The following is a 21,629-nucleotide window of genomic DNA, read 5'->3' as shown; positions in this document are numbered from 1 at the left end:
TGATATTTGCCATAATATCAGTAACTCTTGTGGGTGGAGGGCAAATGAAACAGCAAAAAGGGAGAAGCATAATGGGCCGTAATAAACCTGGACCCAAACCTGCCATCAATTCTGACTTTTTTTTTCCCCTGTACAGGATGTGTTCACAGTACTCAGACACTATGTTCTTAACAAAAAGGGCTAGGAGACATTTTGGGAGATTTTCCCAGCTATTACTTAAATCTCAGACTTTCGTGTGCATGTGGTAACCAAGCAAGTATTTATAAGGGCAAAGGGGAACATTTTTGGTAGCTGTCACTCTCTGGAGCATATTCATGTACTGGAGCTTGGGGAAGTGTGTGCTGTGCTAAAAATCATGTCTCATATTATTGAACCAGGAATGGTTCTTGTTAGTAGTGCTCCTGACCTTCACATGCCAGCAGTCATGGCCCAGCAAGCTTCCTCGAAGCTGATCTCAGGTATAAGAGTGGAGGGAGGCATCCCTTTCTGTGAGGGGGAAGCTCTTCCAGTATTGAGTAGGCAGAGATGGAAAGATGGGATTTTAAAAGCATTTTTCTTCCAATGTATAATGATGGGGAAAATAATTGATAACTTTGGTGTAGTCACAGTGGGTTACACCAAGACTATCTGTGTATGTTTGAAGGGACCCCTTCCTATCCCAGCTATGCACAGTGCTCCATACGTGGTGAGGAAGTGGAGCACCCTCACATGGTGCTCCACCATGGTGAGGAAGCCCCCAGCAGTTCATGGGAAACAAGAGGGACTGGGAGGTAGCAGGGGGCTCTGACAGCCGCAAGGCAGTTCCTGTTCCACCTGACCAGCTTTTGGAAAGTTCCTCCTCAGAACACCATCAGCAGATAGGGTAAGGGACACACCAGCAGATAAAGTGCCTTGGCATGGAGAGAAGGGTCTGAGACTGAACAGAGTAGCAGTGGTGGGTTTTGCTCTAAGGTGGCCTGGTATTTACATGTATCCATTTATAAAGCTATGGATGTCAGTAATAACCTTAGGGAAAACTAGAACTGGCTGCATGGCATGAGTTGTGTCAGAAGCAAAATAATAATATGCAAGGATCTCCTGCAAAAGGAGGGGGGTTTGCATGCAATTTCCTGACAGCTCTGTATGTTTTTTGAAACACAGCTAGCAGCCATACTGGGGAAACATCAGTCTTGTTTCTAGCCCTAGCATGGAACAAACGCTTCATGGGGCTAGAAGGGGCAAAGGGGAAGGGAGAGGAAAAAGGAAAGACGATTTTTTGCATGTGTACTAAATCAGCTGTTTCCAACAGTTACACCCAAGTGAGATGCTCTTCTGGAGGCTGCAGCAAACGAATGAGTCAGTCCCCCATGACCAGCCTCTGCCACTCCATTTGTAGCAGAATAACCTCCCGAGCTCTCCCATGCCAGCCCATCGAGTGCCACAGTGGACAGCAACGCCGATCCTGCAGATACACACACAAGTGACTTTATGTGCTTACACTCAAGCCTGGTTACAACTCAAAGTAATTGCTTTAGAACCTGATTTTTCACACTGAAGCTGGTCATCTGCCTGGAGTTAATTTCCTACAAAAATGTTTAGCTAATTGCCTAATATGACCGTGGCTTTGAGTCTGTCTCTTTTCTGACTACTGGATACTTGGTATTAGAAAAGGATACTGCTAGAAAGGTTTCCAGGAATCACTCCTCTATTTAAACTTGAGCACGTGCATGTGTTTGATAGGATGGATATCTTCAAGCTGAGGATTACACTGCCTGTCAAATGTGCCTTCTCAATTTTTCCATGCCTGAATACACTTAAAAACTTCCTGACTGCAGCAGGCCTGTGAAGCATTTCTTTCTGTCTCCAGTTTACAGAGAGAAGTAATGTATTATGTTCTGTGTAAATTTTATACTGTAAAGGTCATTCACTTGAGTGATACTCAGAAAACTTTAGAAACCTCCCCACTGTACACACACATTCCTTGGGCATGGAGGAGTTAATCTGACACAATGAAATCTCTGCACTTTGTTTCATTAACATCTAAATTTAGATCTTTTCATAAAGTTGATGTACTGTTTATTCTTCCTACTACAAACCCTAAGACCTTGGAAAAAAAGCTGTAATTTCCAAGAATGCAAGTTTCCATTAAACACAAGAGCCAAAACTGTAAACCTCGACCTGTGAGAAAACGAATGAACTTCTGTTATTTCATTGTTTGTTTTTGGCATTGTGCATAATTTCTCCTATACCCATCAAATATATAAAAACCCATCTGTCAATGCCTGTTCCACCAGCTGAAGATTATAATGGCCCTGATGCTGCGCCCGTCCAAGTTAACACAAATTGTGAACCATATAAAGGAATGCCTCTTTTCCTCTCACAGAAACAGGTAATTAAGTTTGTCAAAAGCAGCAAAGGCCGTGAGATTTTGGCATTGCTCCTCCAGACACTTACGCACATGCTTCGCTTTCTGCCTGCAAGCTGTCTCGCTGAGATCCAAAGCACGATAAGGCTAAAAAGGCAAAAACCCTGGGCTCGCCAGCCCTGCTGCTGCCAGAGGTGGGCTTCGCGCAGGGAGCCGCCTTGCCTCCTGCCACATTTGCAGGATCTGGCCCTAGGGGATGCTCCAGCATCCCTCAAGGCGCCTTTTCCAGCCCCACACCACCGCTGCTGGGGCCACGGAGGGGGGCCGGTGGTGATGCTGGGAGCCCCGCTCGCTGCTGCTGAGCTTTGGCAGCCGGCTGGGGCCAGGGCTGGGGATAAAGGCAGGGCTGCCCCGCCTAGTCCCGGCACGGGAGGAGGGCTGCGAGGGGAAAAGGGAACGCCTGCTCCGCCAGCCCTCTCTCCAGCTGCCAGCTCGGCTCCTTCTTGTGACGCTTTCTGGGGACCGGACGGGGGCTTTTTGGCAGGGCCCCGCCAGCTAAAGCCCTACTGAGCGAGGCAAGCCTCGGTTCGAAGCAGAGGAGCCCAACTCTTCGAGTCCCAGAGGATGCAAACCACCGAGCACCCCACTTTGCGGTACCCACCCGGGCACAGCTGCCTCCCGGAGAAGCAGCCCGAGGATCCGTCCTATCGTACGTCAGGTTACTTTACACCGAGTTTGCGAGACGGCTCTGCAGCCTGCCTTCCCGCAAGGAGCGTGGGAATAGCACCTTTCCTTTCCGTCGGGAGCTGATACCGACTGCTCGCATAAAAGTGACGGGCTGAGAAGGGGAGGGCGCTGTAGAATAAGACACTCAGTGACATTTGATGTAAAGGTTGCTGATGTAAGGTTACCTAACCACAGTGCACGGGTGACAAATCTGACTGGCTTTTCTCTCTTCTCAGGGTAGGCAGTGAGCCCTCCAGAGTCGCGCTAGAGGGACTGTCCCCTGTTTCACATCTTGCTAGGTGGACTATGGTGGCAGGAAGATGCTGGCTCGGAAGAGTATTATCCCTGAAGAATATGTGCTGGCACGGATCGCTGCTGAGAACCTGCGCAAGCCCCGCATCCGAGACCGGCCGCGCAAAGCCCGCTTCATCGCCAAGAATGGGGCATGCAACCTGGCGCACAAGAACATCCGCGAGCAGGGGCGATTCTTGCAAGACATTTTCACCACCTTGGTGGACCTGAAGTGGCGTCACACACTGGTCATCTTTACCATGTCCTTCCTGTGCAGCTGGTTGCTCTTCGCCATGATGTGGTGGCTGGTGGCTTTCGCCCATGGCGACATGGACCCAAGCACAGAGGGCACCACAAACAGCACAAAGTGGACACCTTGCGTGACGTGTGTCAGGTAAAGTACAGTTGGTGGGACAAAGAAAGGGGGGAACAGAGCTGCCTGCTGTCCTGCCGATACCTGAAATGCAGCTTTTTTAATGAACCGTGATGTTTGGTTGAGACAATTGAAAAGTGTGGTGTTTTCCTCTAGAGTACATAAATTCAGCAAGCCTTCTGAGCTTGGAAAATACTGTACTGTAGATTTCTTTGATTCCTTACAGGATCTGAAAGAGAGGGAGACCCGCTGCTTTTCATGTGTCTCCACACTCTGTGGGTAACATACCCTGCCTGTCGAGATAAGAGCCTGCTACAAGAGTGGGTATGTGTTACACGTATTGTAATGTTGTCTATGGCAGCGGGAGCATCCTGAGCGTGGTGCAAGCCGCTTGCCATGCTGGTAAAAGGTCGCCCACCCCAAAAGTGCTGCCTGAGAGGCAGGGCACTGGCCATGGGTATCAGCTAGCAAGAAAAGTGCTGCTTAGGGCAAAGCTAAATGTCTTTTGAGACAGTTCCCATGAGAGAGCTCCAAAATGCCTGTCCCTTGGTGAAGACACAGGCCAGCGGTTTGACGGATAAACTGTTTCCATGACGTGCATGATGTATCAGACAGTGAAAGCTTAAGGGACTGCTGGGTTAAATGTCAGCTGTTAAAGAAAAATATTTTCCTCTCTGTCCCCAAAGCCATGGCAATTTTCAAGGCTCTGACAAACTGGCACATATTTACACAGGCTAGAAGAAGTGTTTGTTACTTGGAGGTGGGGGTAAGCAACAAGATTGCTCTGCCATCAGTAACATCTCTTTTTACAGCACAAGGTTTTTAAGCAGAAAGATCCAGGTTCAGAATGGCCAGAGCAACTGCCTTTACATGGTGCAGTGTGGTAGGGACCATGAGGGGGCTGCAGAGCTGGCTGAGGGTATCCACTCCTCTTTCCTCCTCTTGGAGGAAAACTCCAACGTGGAGTTGCATGTAGGTTTTGAGGCACCTCAGCAAGTATGAAGGCACATCAGATCTGGCTCATGAGGGAGCAGTGATTTCATTCTACCTTCACTTTGACACTTGTTTTGCTAGATGAGTTTTTTTCAAACTGAAAGGAAACAGGGATTTTCCAAGCCAACCTTCCTCAACTTTGGGGGCTGAGGCAGGGGGAGGCTGCTCTTATTTCTCTTCCATTAAGTGGCCACAGTTGCCTCTGAAGTGAGATGTCATGGCCCAGCTTCTGCCCACTGTGGAAGTCTTTCAGGGGTGTCACCCCCAGCCTTTCTGGTGTATTGGTCCTAGAGAGAAGGATGTGTGGGATTTGTCCAACCCAAACTAGCTGGTAGCTGCACTCAAGCAGCTCTTCAGCATCATCTGGGAGGACACTCCCCTGTTTGCCTGGAGGCCCCCTTGGGACTCCCAGACCACCCCACAAAGCCTGTTCTGGGTGCTGAGGACTTCATGCCACCAGGACAAAGGAGAGCCATGGCCCCTCACTACCTCCCCAGCAAGCCCGCTGCTGCATGAACAGCCTGGAGGGATGGGGATAAGCAGAGCCAATGAACTGGTGTGGCTGCGTGGCTTAGCCCATAACAAACAGCACACATCGCACTCTGCTGTGAGTGCCTGAGGAGTTTCAGCAAACAGCTGCTCAAGTATCCATCTTCAAGCCATGGAAAATCTTTTATCTTCATCTTCTTAAACCTGGCTACCACTTTGGACACAGCCATGCAACAGCAGTATGACTGCTGATATTTTTAAGAGCTGTGAATTGCTGGATGTAAAACATTTCATGCTGAGACAATCTGCCAAAATAATAGCAAATATTTTTTAACTTACTTTTTCTGAGATTTAGGCCCAAAGATATTTCAGGAGAGCTTTTTGAGTAGGTGCCATTACAGATTTATGGGAAACCTGGCTTTGGAAATTCTAATCATTGGATGGAACTTGCACAACACTTTAATTTTTCAAAGTACTGCAGAATTTCTAAAGCTAGAAGCACTTTGCCACGCAAATCAAGCATAATCCAAAGAGGAAAATTTGCAGAGCTCTGAAGAGAGGGAGCTGGGAATAGTGTGATTTGGCATTTATGGCTCCCTCTTCGCATGTTCAAAATGCTGTACAAGCTTGCTGCTTCTGTTACTTCTGCTGTAAAAAGGTAGATTCCCCCCCCCTTTTTTTTCCCTTTTAAAATGGCTACTGTTAAGGGGAATCAGAATATTTCACTGCACAGAGCCTTCAGTTGAATAAAATTGAATTAAGTTTCAGCCAGAAGTTTAATTCTGCATGTAGATGAATATTTATGAGCATAGAAATCATTCCATGAATTACATTAATAAAATCCCTCATCACTGATTTCTTTAGAATGAAATGCAGAAATAAACCCCTCAATACAGGGGATCTGCCAAAGAATGGGGGGGGGGGGGGGGGCGGGGAACGAAATGACAAAGTTCTTTCAAAGTTATCTATGCGGAGGCTGGCTGGTTTTCTGAAAGATGAGCTTTCTCATTCTACAGAAAATTATCCCTGGTATTACCTATGCTATTGTAATGTGTCTTCATGATCCCAATGATCCCAGGCTCACTGCAAATATGGTTAGGAAAAACAAACAACAACAACAACAGAACAATAAGACGTTATTTAAAAATGAATTCATTGGAAAGCAAACCAAAACCAATGAACACAATGAATGTCCATCTTTATGGACAGGATATATATTTTCCATAGTTAAAGCCACAATGAGAATGAGGATGCTTCAAGTGTTTGTGTGTTGCACTGTGTTAAAAGGGTAACTATAATGTTAGTTCATGAGATCCCATGTCTACCAAATAAATTCCAAGGTACAAATTCTGGACATAAGAGACTTTGGTGAAGGACATATCTGTGCTATAAACAGAAATTAAAGATCCTGGTGTATACAGGGGAGGTGACATTGTTCAATATTATAAACCATGTGTTTTGGAAAGCTTGTGGACAGCCTAATCTGATGTCCAGCACTGTAGCTTATCAGGGACATTTAACTTAACTCACACTTCTACAGTACACTTCTGTGTTGAAATTTTCCAGCTAGCCTTGACACAACAGTGAGCTAAACCCAAGCCCAGGTTCACAGTGCTGTCCTCCTGCAGGGATGCGCAGAGGGGACCGCGGAGGCCACTGCCTTCCCTCTGCAGCCTGATCCAGCAGGCTCAGTCATGAGGCAAGCGTGGGTTTGGGAGGTGTAAGAAATGTGGGAATGTCCCCTTTCCCTCCAGGGAATCCTTTTAAAGGGGTTCAGGACAGACGGGCAGGTAGTGTGAGTGAAATGCTGCCATTTGCCCAGCTTCTTTTCCAGGTGCAGGGTGGTGGGAGAATGTCAGTGTGCAGCCAGTTGCTCACCTGTCTCCAAAACCACAGCTCCACCAAGATCTCCGTGGGAAGGAGAAGGTGGAAAGTCACGCTGCAAGTTAAAGCACTGTTGGCTAACATGGTGTGGGACATATCTTCCGGAACAGAGGTTCTAGTGAGCTTCTCAGGTTCACCTCGTATTACAGATGGTCTTATAGGAGCTCAGGCTCTCGGGTCTTCCTTCCCCTCTCACCATTAGATGCTGCTCTGATAGTGCAAACACTGAGTCACCAAGAGTGCAGTCTTTCCGCTGATGTTAACAGACGGCTTAAATGTACAAGGACTGCAAATATAGGCCTCTAAGGCCATTTGTTTCTAGAAAGTACATGCTAATAGCTTATCAGTTTATGTTCGATGTACTTTGAGTTAACTTTGTGTAATCTTCCCCTCCAGGTCTTTCACCTCTGCTTTCCTCTTCTCCATTGAAGTTCAGGTGACCATTGGTTTTGGCGGCAGGATGATGACAGAGGAATGTCCCTTGGCCATCACAGTCTTGATCCTACAGAACATTGTGGGTCTGATCATCAATGCTGTCATGCTGGGCTGCATATTCATGAAAACTGCACAAGCTCACAGGCGGGCAGAGACTTTGATTTTCAGCAGGCAGGCAGTCATTGCAGTTCGAAATGGCAAACTTTGCTTCATGTTTCGAGTAGGAGACCTGAGGAAGAGCATGATCATCAGTGCCTCAGTGAGAATCCAGGTTGTGAGGAAGACTACGACCCCTGAAGGAGAAGTCATACCCATTCACCAAGTAGATATCCCTGTGGATAACCCCATTGAAAGTAACAATATTTTCCTGGTGGCTCCCTTAATCATTTGTCACGTCATAGACAAGCGGAGTCCTCTTTATGATATCTCTGCTGCTGACCTGGCACTCCAGGATCTGGAGCTCATAGTGATACTTGAAGGCGTTGTAGAAACGACTGGCATCACAACGCAGGCAAGAACCTCGTACATAGCAGAGGAGATACTGTGGGGTCACCGCTTCGTGCCCATCGTCACTGAAGAGGAAGGTGTATATGCTGTTGACTACTCCAAATTCGGCAACACCGTCAAAGTGGCAGCACCACGTTGCAGCGCTCGAGAACTTGACGAGAAGCCATCAATTCTCATTCAGACCCTGCAGAAAAGTGAGCTGTCCCACCAAAACTCCCTACGGAAACGCAACTCCATGAGAAGAAACAACTCCATACGGAGGAGCAACTCCATGCGGAGAACCAATCCCTCTCTCATTGTGCCCAAAGTGCAGTTCATCACACCCGAGGGGAGCCAGAGTGCCTCAGAAACGTGATACACAGCCTTGTGTGAGGTCGAGGAGTTCAAAAGGAGGAGGCAGTGTCGTGTTTGATTTAAATTTTATTCTACTGAAGAAAATGAGAACATGATGCAGAAAAGGACTGTTCAAGAACTATATTACTTACTGAAAGCACCACCTAATGGCATTAGGAAACACGTTAGCACTTAGTGTATGAATTAATAAAAATGGCACGTACACTAAAGAAAACATAGTCCACTCATGTAATATAAAGTGTATTTATACTTCTTTTAATGGCATGCTATTGTTTTTAAATCATATTTTTCCTATCAAAGGTCTCTTTCTTATCTGTTTCTGCTGGCTGTCACAAAATGTGTTTTTTCCTGTAGAACTGGGTTACCCACCTGCAGGCAGAAGTTCAAAACTGCTGCGTATCAACAGCTTGCACATACATTGTGTGGAATATTTGGATATCGATCTTCTTGGGGTGAATTCTCTGTTCTCTTGAAAAGAGTAGCTAAATTCCTCAGTGATTTCACTGGAGAAGAGCCAGGATTTTCCCTTCAGTTTTCCAAGTCTTTTCTTTCCATTGTTTTATGGTAAAGTCATTTTGAGAGCAATGCCAGTCAGCCAAAGTGACCTGGCCACCCCAGAAGAAACCTGGTGCCACTCTGGGCAGAGCCAGGAGAAAAAAAAAAAATTTCAGCAGGCCCATGAAATGGCATGACCTGTTGCAGGACACTGCTCTTGTTCTGTGGGTGAGATACACAACTGCGGGACAGCGGGCATTTGTTATGTAGCCGTAACCCAAGACACAAGTCTTCTGAGACACCACTTGAGCATCTATGTCACTGAAATTATTCAAGTTGGAAACAGCACACATGTCCTTAACATTCTCCTTGTACTGGTGGAAGACCAAATCCTGTTTTTGTTTGTTTGTTTGTTTTGTTTTGTTTTGTTTTCTCTTACAGATTAATATATTGAAGGCAGGAAGTCTATTTCATTCACTTACATTACTTTTGTAGGATTAAGTACGTTTGCTTCAGCAGGTTACTTTTTTTGCCAGTGGGAATTCATGAATGGGAATGAGAGGGGATCGTGGCAATAATATTAATGATAATATTTTCAAAACCAGATGAATAATTTTCAGTTAGGGGGAGTAGGGCACTGCTGCTGAAGTATTTTGCAGCAGTCTCTCTCTTGTGTTTTTATGTAAAATGGCAGTGAAAATTGGTGGTAAGCAGCTTTTCTCTTCAAATTAAAATGGGCATTTGTTATCAACATCCTTCTCCAAAATGTCACCACAAGTTTTTCTACAAGAATAAATACATGTATAACAACTAATTGTGTCACCTTTGGAAATGCTAAATTGATGCAAGCTTCTTTCCCCTGTGAATAATAATTATGGACAAATTTCTGTTCATGTTTCTTCCAGGAGTTGCCTTATTAAGTCTCTGGCTCGAGGGAAGTACTGACTTCCCTTCCCTGTACTGACTCTGTAAACCACCCAACCACATAAATACTCCTGTAATTTTAAATATCTGCTTACTCCTATCAGGTAAAACAGTCAAGAACAATGCCAGAGTCTCATTCTCTTTACAAGCCAGTTCATCAGCACTTGCATGGACAGTTTACAGCTTCTTTTGATGTAGGCTGTGACATGGAAGAGCATTTCTGTGTAGCGTAGGCACTGTATATTTGGAGCAGGTGCTCCCCACAAAATAAACACTGACAAAATGCTTTATCTGAAGCAGTAGCAGAAACTGAAGTTTCTGCTAAAAGCATTTATTCCCTGTCCTGCCCGTCAATGTTCTGGGAGGATGGCTGGTGAACATCTGGAGATATTAATCTGTCCATTGTGCGTCCAAACAACGAACATCTGTAGCTTCCAAGAAGAGTCAGAGTGAGTATATACAATTTGTCTCTGGCCTCCATTTCCAGGGCTACAAATTTCCTTGAGGCAGTCTGTTTGAAATATGGTTAAGCCAAATGCTGTACAAAAGCAAATTTTCTAAAAAAATAAAAAGTGACAATAATGATTTATTCCGTCTCTGATTTTCTCCTCATTTCTTTTCTTTTTTTCTTTCTATTCTCCATTTGTTTTTCTATACTCTTAGTCCTTCTTCTCTCCCAGCCTTTTCTATGGTCCCTGTGAGTAATAATTTAATATTATTTCAATACTTTCTTATTATTTCAGCTGAGTTTTTTTTAACTACAATCCTTTTTTTTCTAATTTTAATTTTGCCCTTGCCTTTCCCTCTGCTTTAGACCTGGTGTACTCTCTCTTTCCCACACTGACATTACTGGAATATTGGTACTGTGGAGATAACACTAAGGCACCTTGGTCATATGCTAGGGTGCTGCACAGATACCCAAGGCAGACCCTTCCCAGCCAGCTGTATCATGACTTTCACGTTCATTTCTTCTGTGCTCCTGCTCCTTGCAGAAATCCCCTTAGAGCAAAGACCCTTCCTTGAGGGAGCATTGCAGTCCTGGATGAGGCAGGCTGGCAGAAGCAGCCTAGTTGAGCCACCTGGCTGGCTGCAGAGAGCAGCAGTTTTGAGGCTGGGAGCTGTGTTCCCCACTGAAGGATGGTCTCAGACCTGTCTTCACAGCACCAAGACTGCTGGAAGGGGATGAGCTGTTAGTATTGCCATTTGAAATGTTTAATGACTTATTCTCCCTGGCAACTTTATCAGGGGAGGTTATTTTATATTTGAAGATTTCTGTATTTAAAATACACTGTCAAGTTAAGAGTTACAAATGACATTTCTACCAAACACTGCTGATGGTTACACACTGGCATCCATGCCAGGATGAGAATAAACAAGATGCTCAAAATGCCGAGCACCCAAAAGTTCCATTTGATGCCCGTGCCTTTATCAGCCTCTGGTTCATCAATAATAATTCAGAATAATTAGAAGCAATCATTTATAAGCATTGTTTGTCTGCCCTCTCTTCACACTTCACTGATTTATGTGTGTCCCTACCATTACCATCCCCCAGTAACACGGTATAACTGGAAGGGCATTATTCAGCATCACCTCTTCTGTACATTTACTATGTTTGGCTCTGTAAACAGCACACCAGGAAGGTGTCCCTGTCACTGCTGCAGCCTTCTGTGGGGAACAGAACTATTTCCTGAGAGCAGAAAAGTCCTTCCAGGATTTTAAAAATTATAAAGTCCTTCCAGAACAGACATAATTTTAAATAGAAAAATGGCAGGGAGAGCCTTTGTTCTCTCAGTGGCTAGCCAGAAGATTCAGAGTTACTGTGATGGGGGCACAGAGAGCAAATAAACACAGAGAGCACTTAGAGGGGATATAAAGCTTAATGCTACAGGGTGGAACCAACCTCTAAGTAATGGGATTTGGAGGGAACTTCTCCCACTGGCAGGTCATTCTGTAGCTGTCAATTTCATGTTTCCTTGCACTCTCTTCCAAAACATCTGGTGTGAGCCACGGTCAGGGCAGGATCTGGGGCGGGTGGACCTCGAGCCAGCAGAGTGAGTGAGGTGCCTGCAGGAGGGGTGGCAGACCACAGACACCCCTGTCTGCCTCAAGCACCATCCGACGCACCCCGCTCTGCACAGCAAACCTGCCTGAAGCCTTCCCTCAGTTACGCTTCCAGCCCCTCCAAAAGCGATCCACCCCTGAGCACTGCCTTGTGGGAATGTGCTGCACCATGGCAGTTCACCCTTGCAAGTGCAGCTGTGTGGCTCCATCTGCAGAAGGGTTATCCCAAGCTTTCTGGGACACTCAAGACATCATATGGCATGGGAGCAAAGGGCTTATTTAGGTTTAGCTAATAGCTCAAGTACGCAATAGGCCTTCGCTGTAATGCCATGTCTTACTGTAGCCCCTCAGCTCATTTCAGAGGCATGGGACTCGACTTACCTCACAACCATCTTGAACACATTTCACAGAAGTACACACCTTCTATTTTGCATAACATTCAGGCAAGGCATTATGCTTTTGTTTTTCTGTCTGGAAAGCAGTATGCACACCCCATTCTGCTGACTGAAAAAACATTGCTAATTTTGCATATCTTTTCTTCCTTCACAAACTAAGATTGAGGACATTTTGTGAAATCAGTTTCCAAGCTCTCCAGTGATTATTCCTAGCAAATGCTTGTTGATGCAAGCTGGAAAATGTAGTTGGTGCAAGACCAGAAAGGAACTTTGCCTGAAGAAAAACATGATACATTATATGATGAAAGGAATAAAGCTTTCATTATTTTTGATAAATGATATTCTTTGCAGAGCATGATATTTTCAAAACACTGGTGAAGGTTTGGAAGGCACTGTCAAACAATAAATCACGTCCCACTAGCCTTTGATTTTGTGCTGTGCTGCCATTAGCAACAGGGTTTTGCAGCCATGGAGCAGCATCCTACCAGTGTGTGTCAGCCCGTTCTCCAGACACCTGCAATCACCAAACCCGTGATGCTGGGGATTCATGGTGAGCTGGATGGTGACTGGCTCCAGGAGCCGTGGTCACCAGTTTCTATGGGTAGCAATGCCAAGGGTTGTGGACACGGAGTTAGGGCTGGAAATGGCAAGGACCTGGTGTCCTTATGATATCCAGGCCCATGGGCAGGACGTGGACAGCTCTTGCTGTCCAGACATTTTCCTTCAGTATCCTTCATAGGAAGATATCATTATTCATGCCAAGGTGGTGGGGGAAACTCCTCCTGTCTGTAACAGAAGGCAGTGAAATATGAAGTGATAGAGTAAAACCCTGTTTCTCTACACCTGATTTCCTGCTCTGGGTTGCTTGCAAAGTCAGGTGAGTGATAACTTCCTGCCTGTTCCTCTCTTCCCCGCTTCCCCCCTCCCCAAATTCTTATGTTAAAATATATTTTCTGTATATTTGTGCTTACATCACATCCAGACTAATCTAAGCTGATAGGCAAGAATTTCTAATACCCCTAACATATTAATAATGCTTCTTCTTCCTATCTCTCTGAATTATATTTTCTACTTCCCTTTAAGACTTCTTTGAACTTGAAGAAAAAAAAAAAAAAAGATTTCTCATGTGATAACTAGACAGCAAAGATAAAATATGTTCCCACATTCCTCCATTGGATAGTGTAGAGAGATTTACCTTATGGAGACAAGATCAGTGCTGTCCAAGAGAAACAGCCACTGAAATTGAGGCACTTGCAGTTAAGACACATCACCAAGAGGCCTGGATTAAAAGAAACCTTTAAAAATACTAAGTGTATTTACAGGACTCAGGACTCTCCTTCCAGGCCACTGATGAGTTAAAAGTGAACAGAATATGCTGGAAACATCAAGCCATACTACAACATAAAGACAAAAAACATTCATTCAAGGAAAATATTGTCCATACTTCAGCTAATGCTACCAATAATTTTAACATTTGTGTTAAATAGTCAAAGAGGAAGACCAAAAAATTGATGGATTCTCTATTCATATCTAACAAATGTTTAACCTCTTTTTTTCTTTTTTTCTTTTTTTTTTTTTTCTCTACTCTAAAAAAAAGAGTTGATCCAACTGAACACATTACTTCTACCCACGAACCTGGTCTATGTTTCTGGAGGATATGCATTAGCCTCAACACACATTTCTGGGCTCAGTACAGGCATATTTGCGCATGATGGCAGGGCCTGTGCTACTCAGGAGACCAGATGGGAAGATCTAATGGTCCCTTCTGGACTGCAAATCTATTAATAGGGAAAGTTAATGAATTTTGGTCAATAGAAAGGCTTCCTCTGATTCAAAGTTTTAAATTAAGCTCCCACTGAGGAAACAAACAAATGTGCAAAATAAAAAACAGTGTTAGGCATCACCAAATTGTTGATTTATTTTAAAAAATGCATTTCAGTGTTAATTATGGACCCTTCAAACATTGCTGACAAATGTCCCTGAGGATAATCTGTAAAAATTAGGGTATCTTACCATTACAGGAGTTTACTTTGCTACCTACTGCTGTTAAATTTTGGCTTACTAGCAACGATGAGAAAGTCAGCTTCTGCGTGGGCCAAAGTGAAACTATATTTCTTGGTTTTATGGTCTGAGGTCTACTGCAAAGGCCATTAAATTAAGGAACAGCACTGGAGTGACTGAAAAGGGCTGTTGTGGTTTGGGTCTCAGTGTCTTCCTCATCCAGGGAGCACCACTGTTCTCCTCAAGGGCTATTTTTGTAACCACAATAGTGATGACAATTAATTGCATCCTTCCATGGCCCAGCCTCATTGTTCTTCAGGGTATATTTTTTGATGTTAGGTCTTTGATTTTGGGTGATCTGGGTTGGTCTGTCAAAACGTGGCTGCTTCTGCTGACTGTCATGATTTTTATATTCAGTCAAGGCCAGGATTTAAAGGAAAACTGAAGGGTTGCAACACTGGATAAAGGAAACACTGCTGAGTTTGAGGGAGAGCAAGTAATGATTGTTAGCCCCTTGGGTGGCCAGTTTTGTGTCTCAGAGCATTTAAAAAATATATCAAATAATAAAAGATGTTCTATGCTCACTCTTAGCCAGTGTTTCTAAAGTATGTTATAAACAGATACTATTCCTGGCGGATCAGATTAAATTGTTTGTAATGTGCTACTTTTTCCATATACAAAATCTCACCATATTCTCTAAATTTTATGTATTAAATTAAGAGAACAATAAGGCTTCTGAACTAAAGGTCTCCTTATAGTTAGCCCCTTTGTATTGCCTATATACCAACATGAAAAACGGAATGCAAGCCAGGATGAGATTTTTGAAATATTTAATATAAGCTAATTTTAAAGACACAAGTATCCCTCAGTTTATGTTCGTACTAAGTATGCCCTTATCAGCCATGTTTTTTTTTTCCTTTCAGGGACAAGAGTATGTTCAAATATCAATTCAGATATTCTGGTTAAAGATAAAGAGTAACAGACAACGAGCAAAGTGTAAGTTCACATTTTGCTTGAGTACAGCAGAATTGCTTATGATATAGCATCAGGTTTCTTCAAAGGTTTGTAGTAAATTGTGTAACCGAGGCCATGGTTTTCATCATGTCCTTTTTCAGAGATTAAAAAAGAAGCAAAAACCCCATCCATAATCCAATTTATTGTGGTAATTCTTGAGGAATGACCCCAAGAAAATATATAGCTGGGCATGACTACATGTATTACCAAGGTCCAGGTCAGTGCTGCAATTAAGTGTGTGCTCAATTTTGAAGCACAGCTGTCCTATCATGGAAAGAATAAGACTATGTCCAGCACTAAAACTGGGTTTATTCTTTGCTTGTATAACAAAGTTATTTTGTTAAATCCTTGCAAAAGCATTACTGTGGTGTAAGAGGCATAAGAGGTTGCTGTCCTTCCCTTTGGGCCATGGTCCGCCTCCCCCCCTGTGTCAGATGTGCCCATCCTGGCTCAGCCTGCAAGTAGGCATGGGATAAACACCCTTCACTGCCTTCAAGCAGAACAAGTTGGGCCCATTTAGAGCATTTTCAGTCAAAAGTGGATCACCTTGTAGTAAAGCAGATGAACGACAAGCACAGGGATGGGGAGCATTTGCCTGTGGCACCAATGGGTCCATGCAGTGGCTCCATGCATGGTCAGCAATCCATAATTGCCTAAGTTAGCTAAAAAACAACCTGTGAAAACCTGGCCTAATCCTCCAACTCAGATCAATTAAATCAGCCGCTCTCATGGACATGGTAACATTGACCCAACTGCACAGTGTACATGTACATCCTCACTGTCTGTTGGCTGGGGTTAACTCCTGCACATTTTCAAGTTAAAGATCAAGTACTTTGTTCAGTCACAGCCTAAATTATAATCATCAGGTTGACAGAGAAAACCTACATATGTCACCCATGAGATACTCTTGTGACTAAACCAGTAGTAGTAAGATGATCACATAAGGCCATAAAGCTGATGCTGATAGTGGAGCTACCTGACCCCTATTTGCACTCCTTCTGTCAGTGGACACTCCAGGAAAAATGGACCATCTTTTAGGTTGTTTTTTTTCCCAACAAATGTTCCACCCTGATTTAAACTTGGAAACAGTGCAACACAAATCATGCACAACACCCTGAAACATTTTGTCACTATAGTTTTAAACCTCTCACACTGATAATTAATGGAAAATCCTATATCTAAAATGTGAAGATCTATGCTGTACATTGCTTCCAGGGGAGGTTGGAGGAGGTCCAGGGCTAGTATACTTCAATCATATCAATTACCAGAGTAAAAGCTTGAAACCAAAGAAACGAGGATTTAAGATAACTAAAAGAGGGGTTTCCTGACCATGCACTGAGTGGTATGTAGAACAATCTTCAAAGCAAAAGTGGGAGAAACTTCACTGATGGCAATGCTAAAATGAGACCATACACAGGCATGTACAAGCCGTAACAACTTAGCAGGGAGACATGTAGACCAAGTTAACTGTATCTTTCTCATTTCAAAGGTCAAGATCTGAACACTGATTCACTGAGAGGCTACTAGTAATGTCCACAAAAAAGAAAGACCATCTCAGGTACATAGGGGCACCTTGCACAGTGCTTGCAATTCTCTGCAAATCACACAGCTAGCAGCTAGTGATAACTTCTCAGGGTCTTTCCGCATGATACATCTGTGCTTATTATTACATTCTTTGCTATTCCCCTTCAAGCACATGGCTGTTAACTCCTCACTGAATTCCTTAAACTTAAATTCTCCTTGTATACATTAGCAAATCAAAGGATAAAAGCTTGTTTAACTTGCTATATATAGAAATAGAGGAGGTAAGTGTTTGCACAGCCAGATTTGATGATAGGGATTCTCCAGGTTATAGTTAATTTGGTTTTCCAGCCAACAGATTCCGCATAAAGCTTGGTCTTGGTCTCCGGCCACACAGACACACAAATTATTTATACATCAGGAATTCTCATGTCTCAGAGACTCTCTCATGTGCTTTAGCACGGAAAAGAACATCACTGTGACTATCATGCCTTTGGACTTCACTCCCACCCAGGGCCTTGAATAACCTCATTGACCTTTGAACAAAGCTACCAGCTCCATCTGTTCTGGCAAACATTAAGGAAGGTCCAACACAGAAGATGCATTTTTGTTGTTGTTGTTTGGGAGAACAGGCTGTGAAGGGGGAATTTTCATCCTTATTAGGGCAACCTAGCAGTGATTAATGTGACATCATGTCACAGGAGAAGCACTGTTTCTGAGACCGGTTGTTGTTTATAACTCTTTGAAATGTGTTGGTTTAGATTTCTGTCAAGTGTTTCAGAGAGCTTCACATGACCACTTTCCTCTTTAAAGTTTTCAGATTGACTTGCATGGGGGTGCAGTGGCAGAGAAAGGCTGGTACATGCCAGTGTGCCATCTGGACAGAAAATGGGGCAGGGTAGTTAAAGTGAAGCTTCTTTTTCTTCCCTCATCAGGATTTCCAGGCACTTCATATTGGCACTTCAGAAATGTCATTTTGAGTATTAAACAGGGGAAATAGTAGTGTAATATGTGCACATACAACTGTGCAAACACAAGCATGCAAAGACCATTTATGTTTTATTCCTGAACTTTTTTTTTTTCTGTGAAAAAGGAAGAATTGTTTTAGTAGAAACAGATTTCAAACTCCCTTTGAGAAAATTGTGTGTAGTAATTTGGTGCACGAAATCTTGAAGAGGCTATGGCAGTTCCACTTGGGGAAATTGCCTTACGCATGGACCCATCCACCCAACAGCTAAGTCATGGTGCACACACACACAAAAGAGGGTACAAATAGACATTCCAAGGGGTGACATATTTATTAGCAAAGACATGGTAGGCTAACCAAAAGATTTCATTCAGAGGTCTGAGCTTTTAAAGGTTAACACTCAATGTCAGTACATGCTCATGGCCCCAGGGAGCACCACTAGTGCAGATGATGGCGTACGGGAAGCTGCACACAATGTGCAAGACATGTTCTTCCAGTCATGAAAAGGAATGGCGAGCTCACAGTTACATGCCTAACTGTTCACATCAGGCAGGGACTCACTTCCAACTTGGTTGCATGCCGTGACCATGCAAACATCACAGTAATGGCAAGGATCAGCCCCAGATCTTCCAGCTCCCTAAAGTACATGTGCCCAATGTCCCCACAGGGAAGACTCTCTCTGAGCTGCCAAAAGCAGGATTCAAAGGACTGTGAAAGACAAACCAGAGTCCTGATTCCTTTCCACAGCTTTTGCTTTTCCTCTTGTTAAACAATTGATTGTTGCATAGAAGGGTTTCGCACGCACTCTGAACCAGAATATTGCTTTATGCCCTCTGGCTGACCTTGATTCTCTGTACTAAACTGTGGACAATGAATGCTGATCCAGTTCCTAGGGTGCTGCTATGGTTAATCAGCTAAATAAAGGTCTGCTGGGCAAAAGAAGCAGAAAAGTCAAGAAAAGTAGGACAAACCATCCTTCAGCACACATGGAGTAATATAAAGAAAGAAATTCAGGGCAAGGTGGAGTCTGAGGATAACAGAGATTAAACTACTGCAGCAGACTTGAAGGAAGACATCATCTACAGGAGGATGGCTCCTCCAGGGATCCAGGCTAATGTGGAAATGTACCGAAGAAGTCAAGGGATGGCTGGCTTTTAAGGAAAGCATAAGTGAATGTCAGCTGTTCAGTTTAAAAAGAATTTATTGCTAAATGTCTTACTTTTTTGGTAACGTAAAAGTGATTTTGATTTCAGATACAACTGATTAAAGACTTCTGAAAGGGAGATCTACAGGTGCTGGATTCCAGCTGCTGTGCTGGGTAGGGCATGATAACACATGGGTACCTAATTAAGTATGACCTATAGAGTACTATCTGATAACATGAATAAATGTGAACATTATTAAAACACCAAGGCAAGGATACTGTTACCCACTGAGACAGAAACACCTCTGCACTGTTGAAATGCAGCAATCATGAGCAATTCAGTGATCTCTACACACTTGCTTTAAGTTCTCTCTAATTTAGGAGGTATCTCAAGGAAGCCTCTGAAGTTAAATACATGCTTAAGTGCCCAGAGTCCAGGCAGGAAGAGTACTTAGTGTGAAAAGTGACAGGGTCTCCAGAGCATAACCCTGCCTAGACGGGGCCTTTTCCTAATTCTGATTCAACCCTTCCCAGGCAGCGTGGGTGTGTGCTTTCCAGCCCCAGGGAGTTATTTAACCCTCAACTTACATAAAAACACAAGCATATTGGTTTAGACATCTTGGCGCAATATCTGGAGGAAATTAAAATGGCAGGAAGGTTCCTGTTGTCCTTTATGCACGAATGCACTGTGCGCTTGTTTCATACTTAGGCACATTAAGAAAGAATTTTGTCTTCATTGTTATTATGGCATTGTGTTAATTTCCAGAGCTATGGGCTGCTCCAACCCTGCCATATACAAAGCACATTCATAACATTTTGGTAATAAAAAGTATAATCTCACTTCAAAGCCTGGTGGAGTTAGAGATAAAATGCTGTATAGTTCAGATGAACTTTCTTCGATGAAATTTTCAGGCTAGGTAGGAACAGTCTGTGGATCCACCTCTGTCTGGACAAAACTGTCTCTGGCCTTTGCTATAACATAAGGAGTTGCTATATCCGTTATGATATTCCAAACTGACAGAAAGAGAAGGGATTTCATGAAAAAAAAAAAAAAAAGTACAGAAAAATCAGCTGCCATGAGCTTTCAAGTAGATTGTGACCAAGGACTGTGTTCTTTCAGCAGTACTTTTAGCAATTTTTTTTTAATTAAAAAAGGAAGATTATGCAGCATTGAAGAAGAAGAAGAAGAAAAGGATAATTAATAACTTTGAATGAAATCCAACTAACTAAAACCAGAAATTCTTATTGCCAGAATTCCATTTAATAATGTTTAAAACATTCACGTCAGAAAGAAGGACTTCACAAAGTAGTGATATTAAAAATACTTTAAATGATGCCATTTCTCTGAAATCATACAGCTTGGAGATTTTTCATGCAGAGTTTAATTTCTGTTTTTTTTTTTTAATTGTTCTTCTTTTATTAACCTCTTTTTAAATGCAAAGCCTTTGATTACTTTAACACTTGGCTTGTCTGAAATAATTCGATTATGATCAAAACTTACCATTAGTGTCTATCAGACATATCTTGAAACTGATATTAATAGAGCCTTTTACTGCAAGTTGCTGAAACAGGAACCATTACTGAGTGGAAGTATTGCAAGTGCCATCAGCTCTAGTCATCACCTGCATGATGTATGCTTTGCCTCACAGCAACCTGAGAAGGAGCATCAAGAGAGATGCTAACAACCGCATCCATTCTGGCTTCACATCAACAAAACCTCTCAGAGTATGAATGTGAAGAGTTACTGTAAAGCTGTACAATGAAAATAAATTTAGGTACACGGTTTGGATCACCTGTGTGCATTTATTAGCTTTGCCCTTCATGTGAGTCTCCAAAAAGCCTTCAAAATGCTGTGATTGCTGGCAGTTCATAACAGAAAACAGTATCAGGCAGAAAACAGATGTCCCAGTTAGCTAAAATTTATAATTAGTTCAGACATAATCTGAACTTCTGCTTCTAATCCTAACTTCTAATTCGCACAATGTGGAGTACTTCAGGTTTTCCAGATGCAATCCCTGCCTATTTTACAAGCATTATTCACACTAACTATGCCACATTTCTAGAAGATAGAACAAATATGTGTTTTCATTTTATAAACAAAACAGAGTTTGTTTCTGGTTCAATGACATAACATGCACACCAAAGCTACAGCTGGCACAAATGATCTCTGGCCCCTTATGCCAAGGATGCTGCCCTGGTTTGCACTCAGGTCTGTTGACTCTGGCCCCCAAATTCCCCATGAGAGAATGTATGACAGCAAGCATGGACAACAACCCAGTAATAACTGGGATTTCCAGAGATCCTTTGAATACCTGCTACCAAAATACAGCTGAAGCTGCCCAATCCAGTCTTCCTCAATAGGCACCAGGAGGACAAATCCATGTATATTCACTATTATAAGCCAGTTTAGCATGAAGTATAAAGGAAAGAGCCCTGCAATTACATAATTGCATGTACTACTTGACGTCAGGGAAAGAAAAATTATTTCTCTCATCTGAGCAAAGGCCCAGTAATCACTTGAAAAACAAAATGTCAAACAAGAAGCATCTCCAGGGTACTGAGCATTCCCAGAGGAGACACACTGCTCCTTGGGATAATTTCCCACCAGCAGAAAACAAGGCCATCATGCAGATTACATAACAAAAAATTGAACTGATCCTGGTATAATAGATCAGTTAAACTTTTTTGGGGGTGGGTTTTGCTTTTCTTTT

General features: G+C 43.2%; 1 protein-coding gene across 1 annotated transcript; it reads left to right on the top strand.

Annotated features, from left to right (window-relative positions):
• Positions 1 to 1,519: 1,519 nt before the first annotated feature.
• KCNJ8 (potassium inwardly rectifying channel subfamily J member 8) lies at positions 1,520 to 10,397 on the top strand. Its single transcript, XM_083829651.1, has 3 exons — positions 1,520 to 3,053; positions 3,307 to 3,755; positions 7,497 to 10,397. Exons 2-3 carry the CDS (start codon positions 3,391 to 3,393, stop codon positions 8,395 to 8,397), a joined length of 1,266 nt encoding a protein of 421 aa, XP_083685777.1. The 5' UTR covers positions 1,520 to 3,053; positions 3,307 to 3,390; the 3' UTR covers positions 8,398 to 10,397.
• The last annotated feature ends 11,232 nt before the right edge of the window (positions 10,398 to 21,629 follow it).

The sequence above is a fragment of the Anser anser genome (genome assembly GCF_964211835.1).
Source record: "Anser anser genome assembly, chromosome: 1".
NCBI classification, from domain to species: domain Eukaryota; kingdom Metazoa; phylum Chordata; class Aves; order Anseriformes; family Anatidae; genus Anser; species Anser anser.
The sequence above is the reverse complement of the archived record's forward strand: the minus strand, read 5'-3'. Positions and strand labels throughout refer to the sequence as shown.

Coding starts and splice junctions, on each gene's coding strand:
- KCNJ8 (XM_083829651.1), top strand. CDS start 3,391: ATGCTGGCTCGGAAGAGTATTATCCCTGAAGAATATGTGCTGGCACGG. Junction 3,756..7,496: donor CCTTGCGTGACGTGTGTCAG/GTAAAGTACAGT, acceptor CTTCCCCTCCAG/GTCTTTCACCTCTGCTTTCC.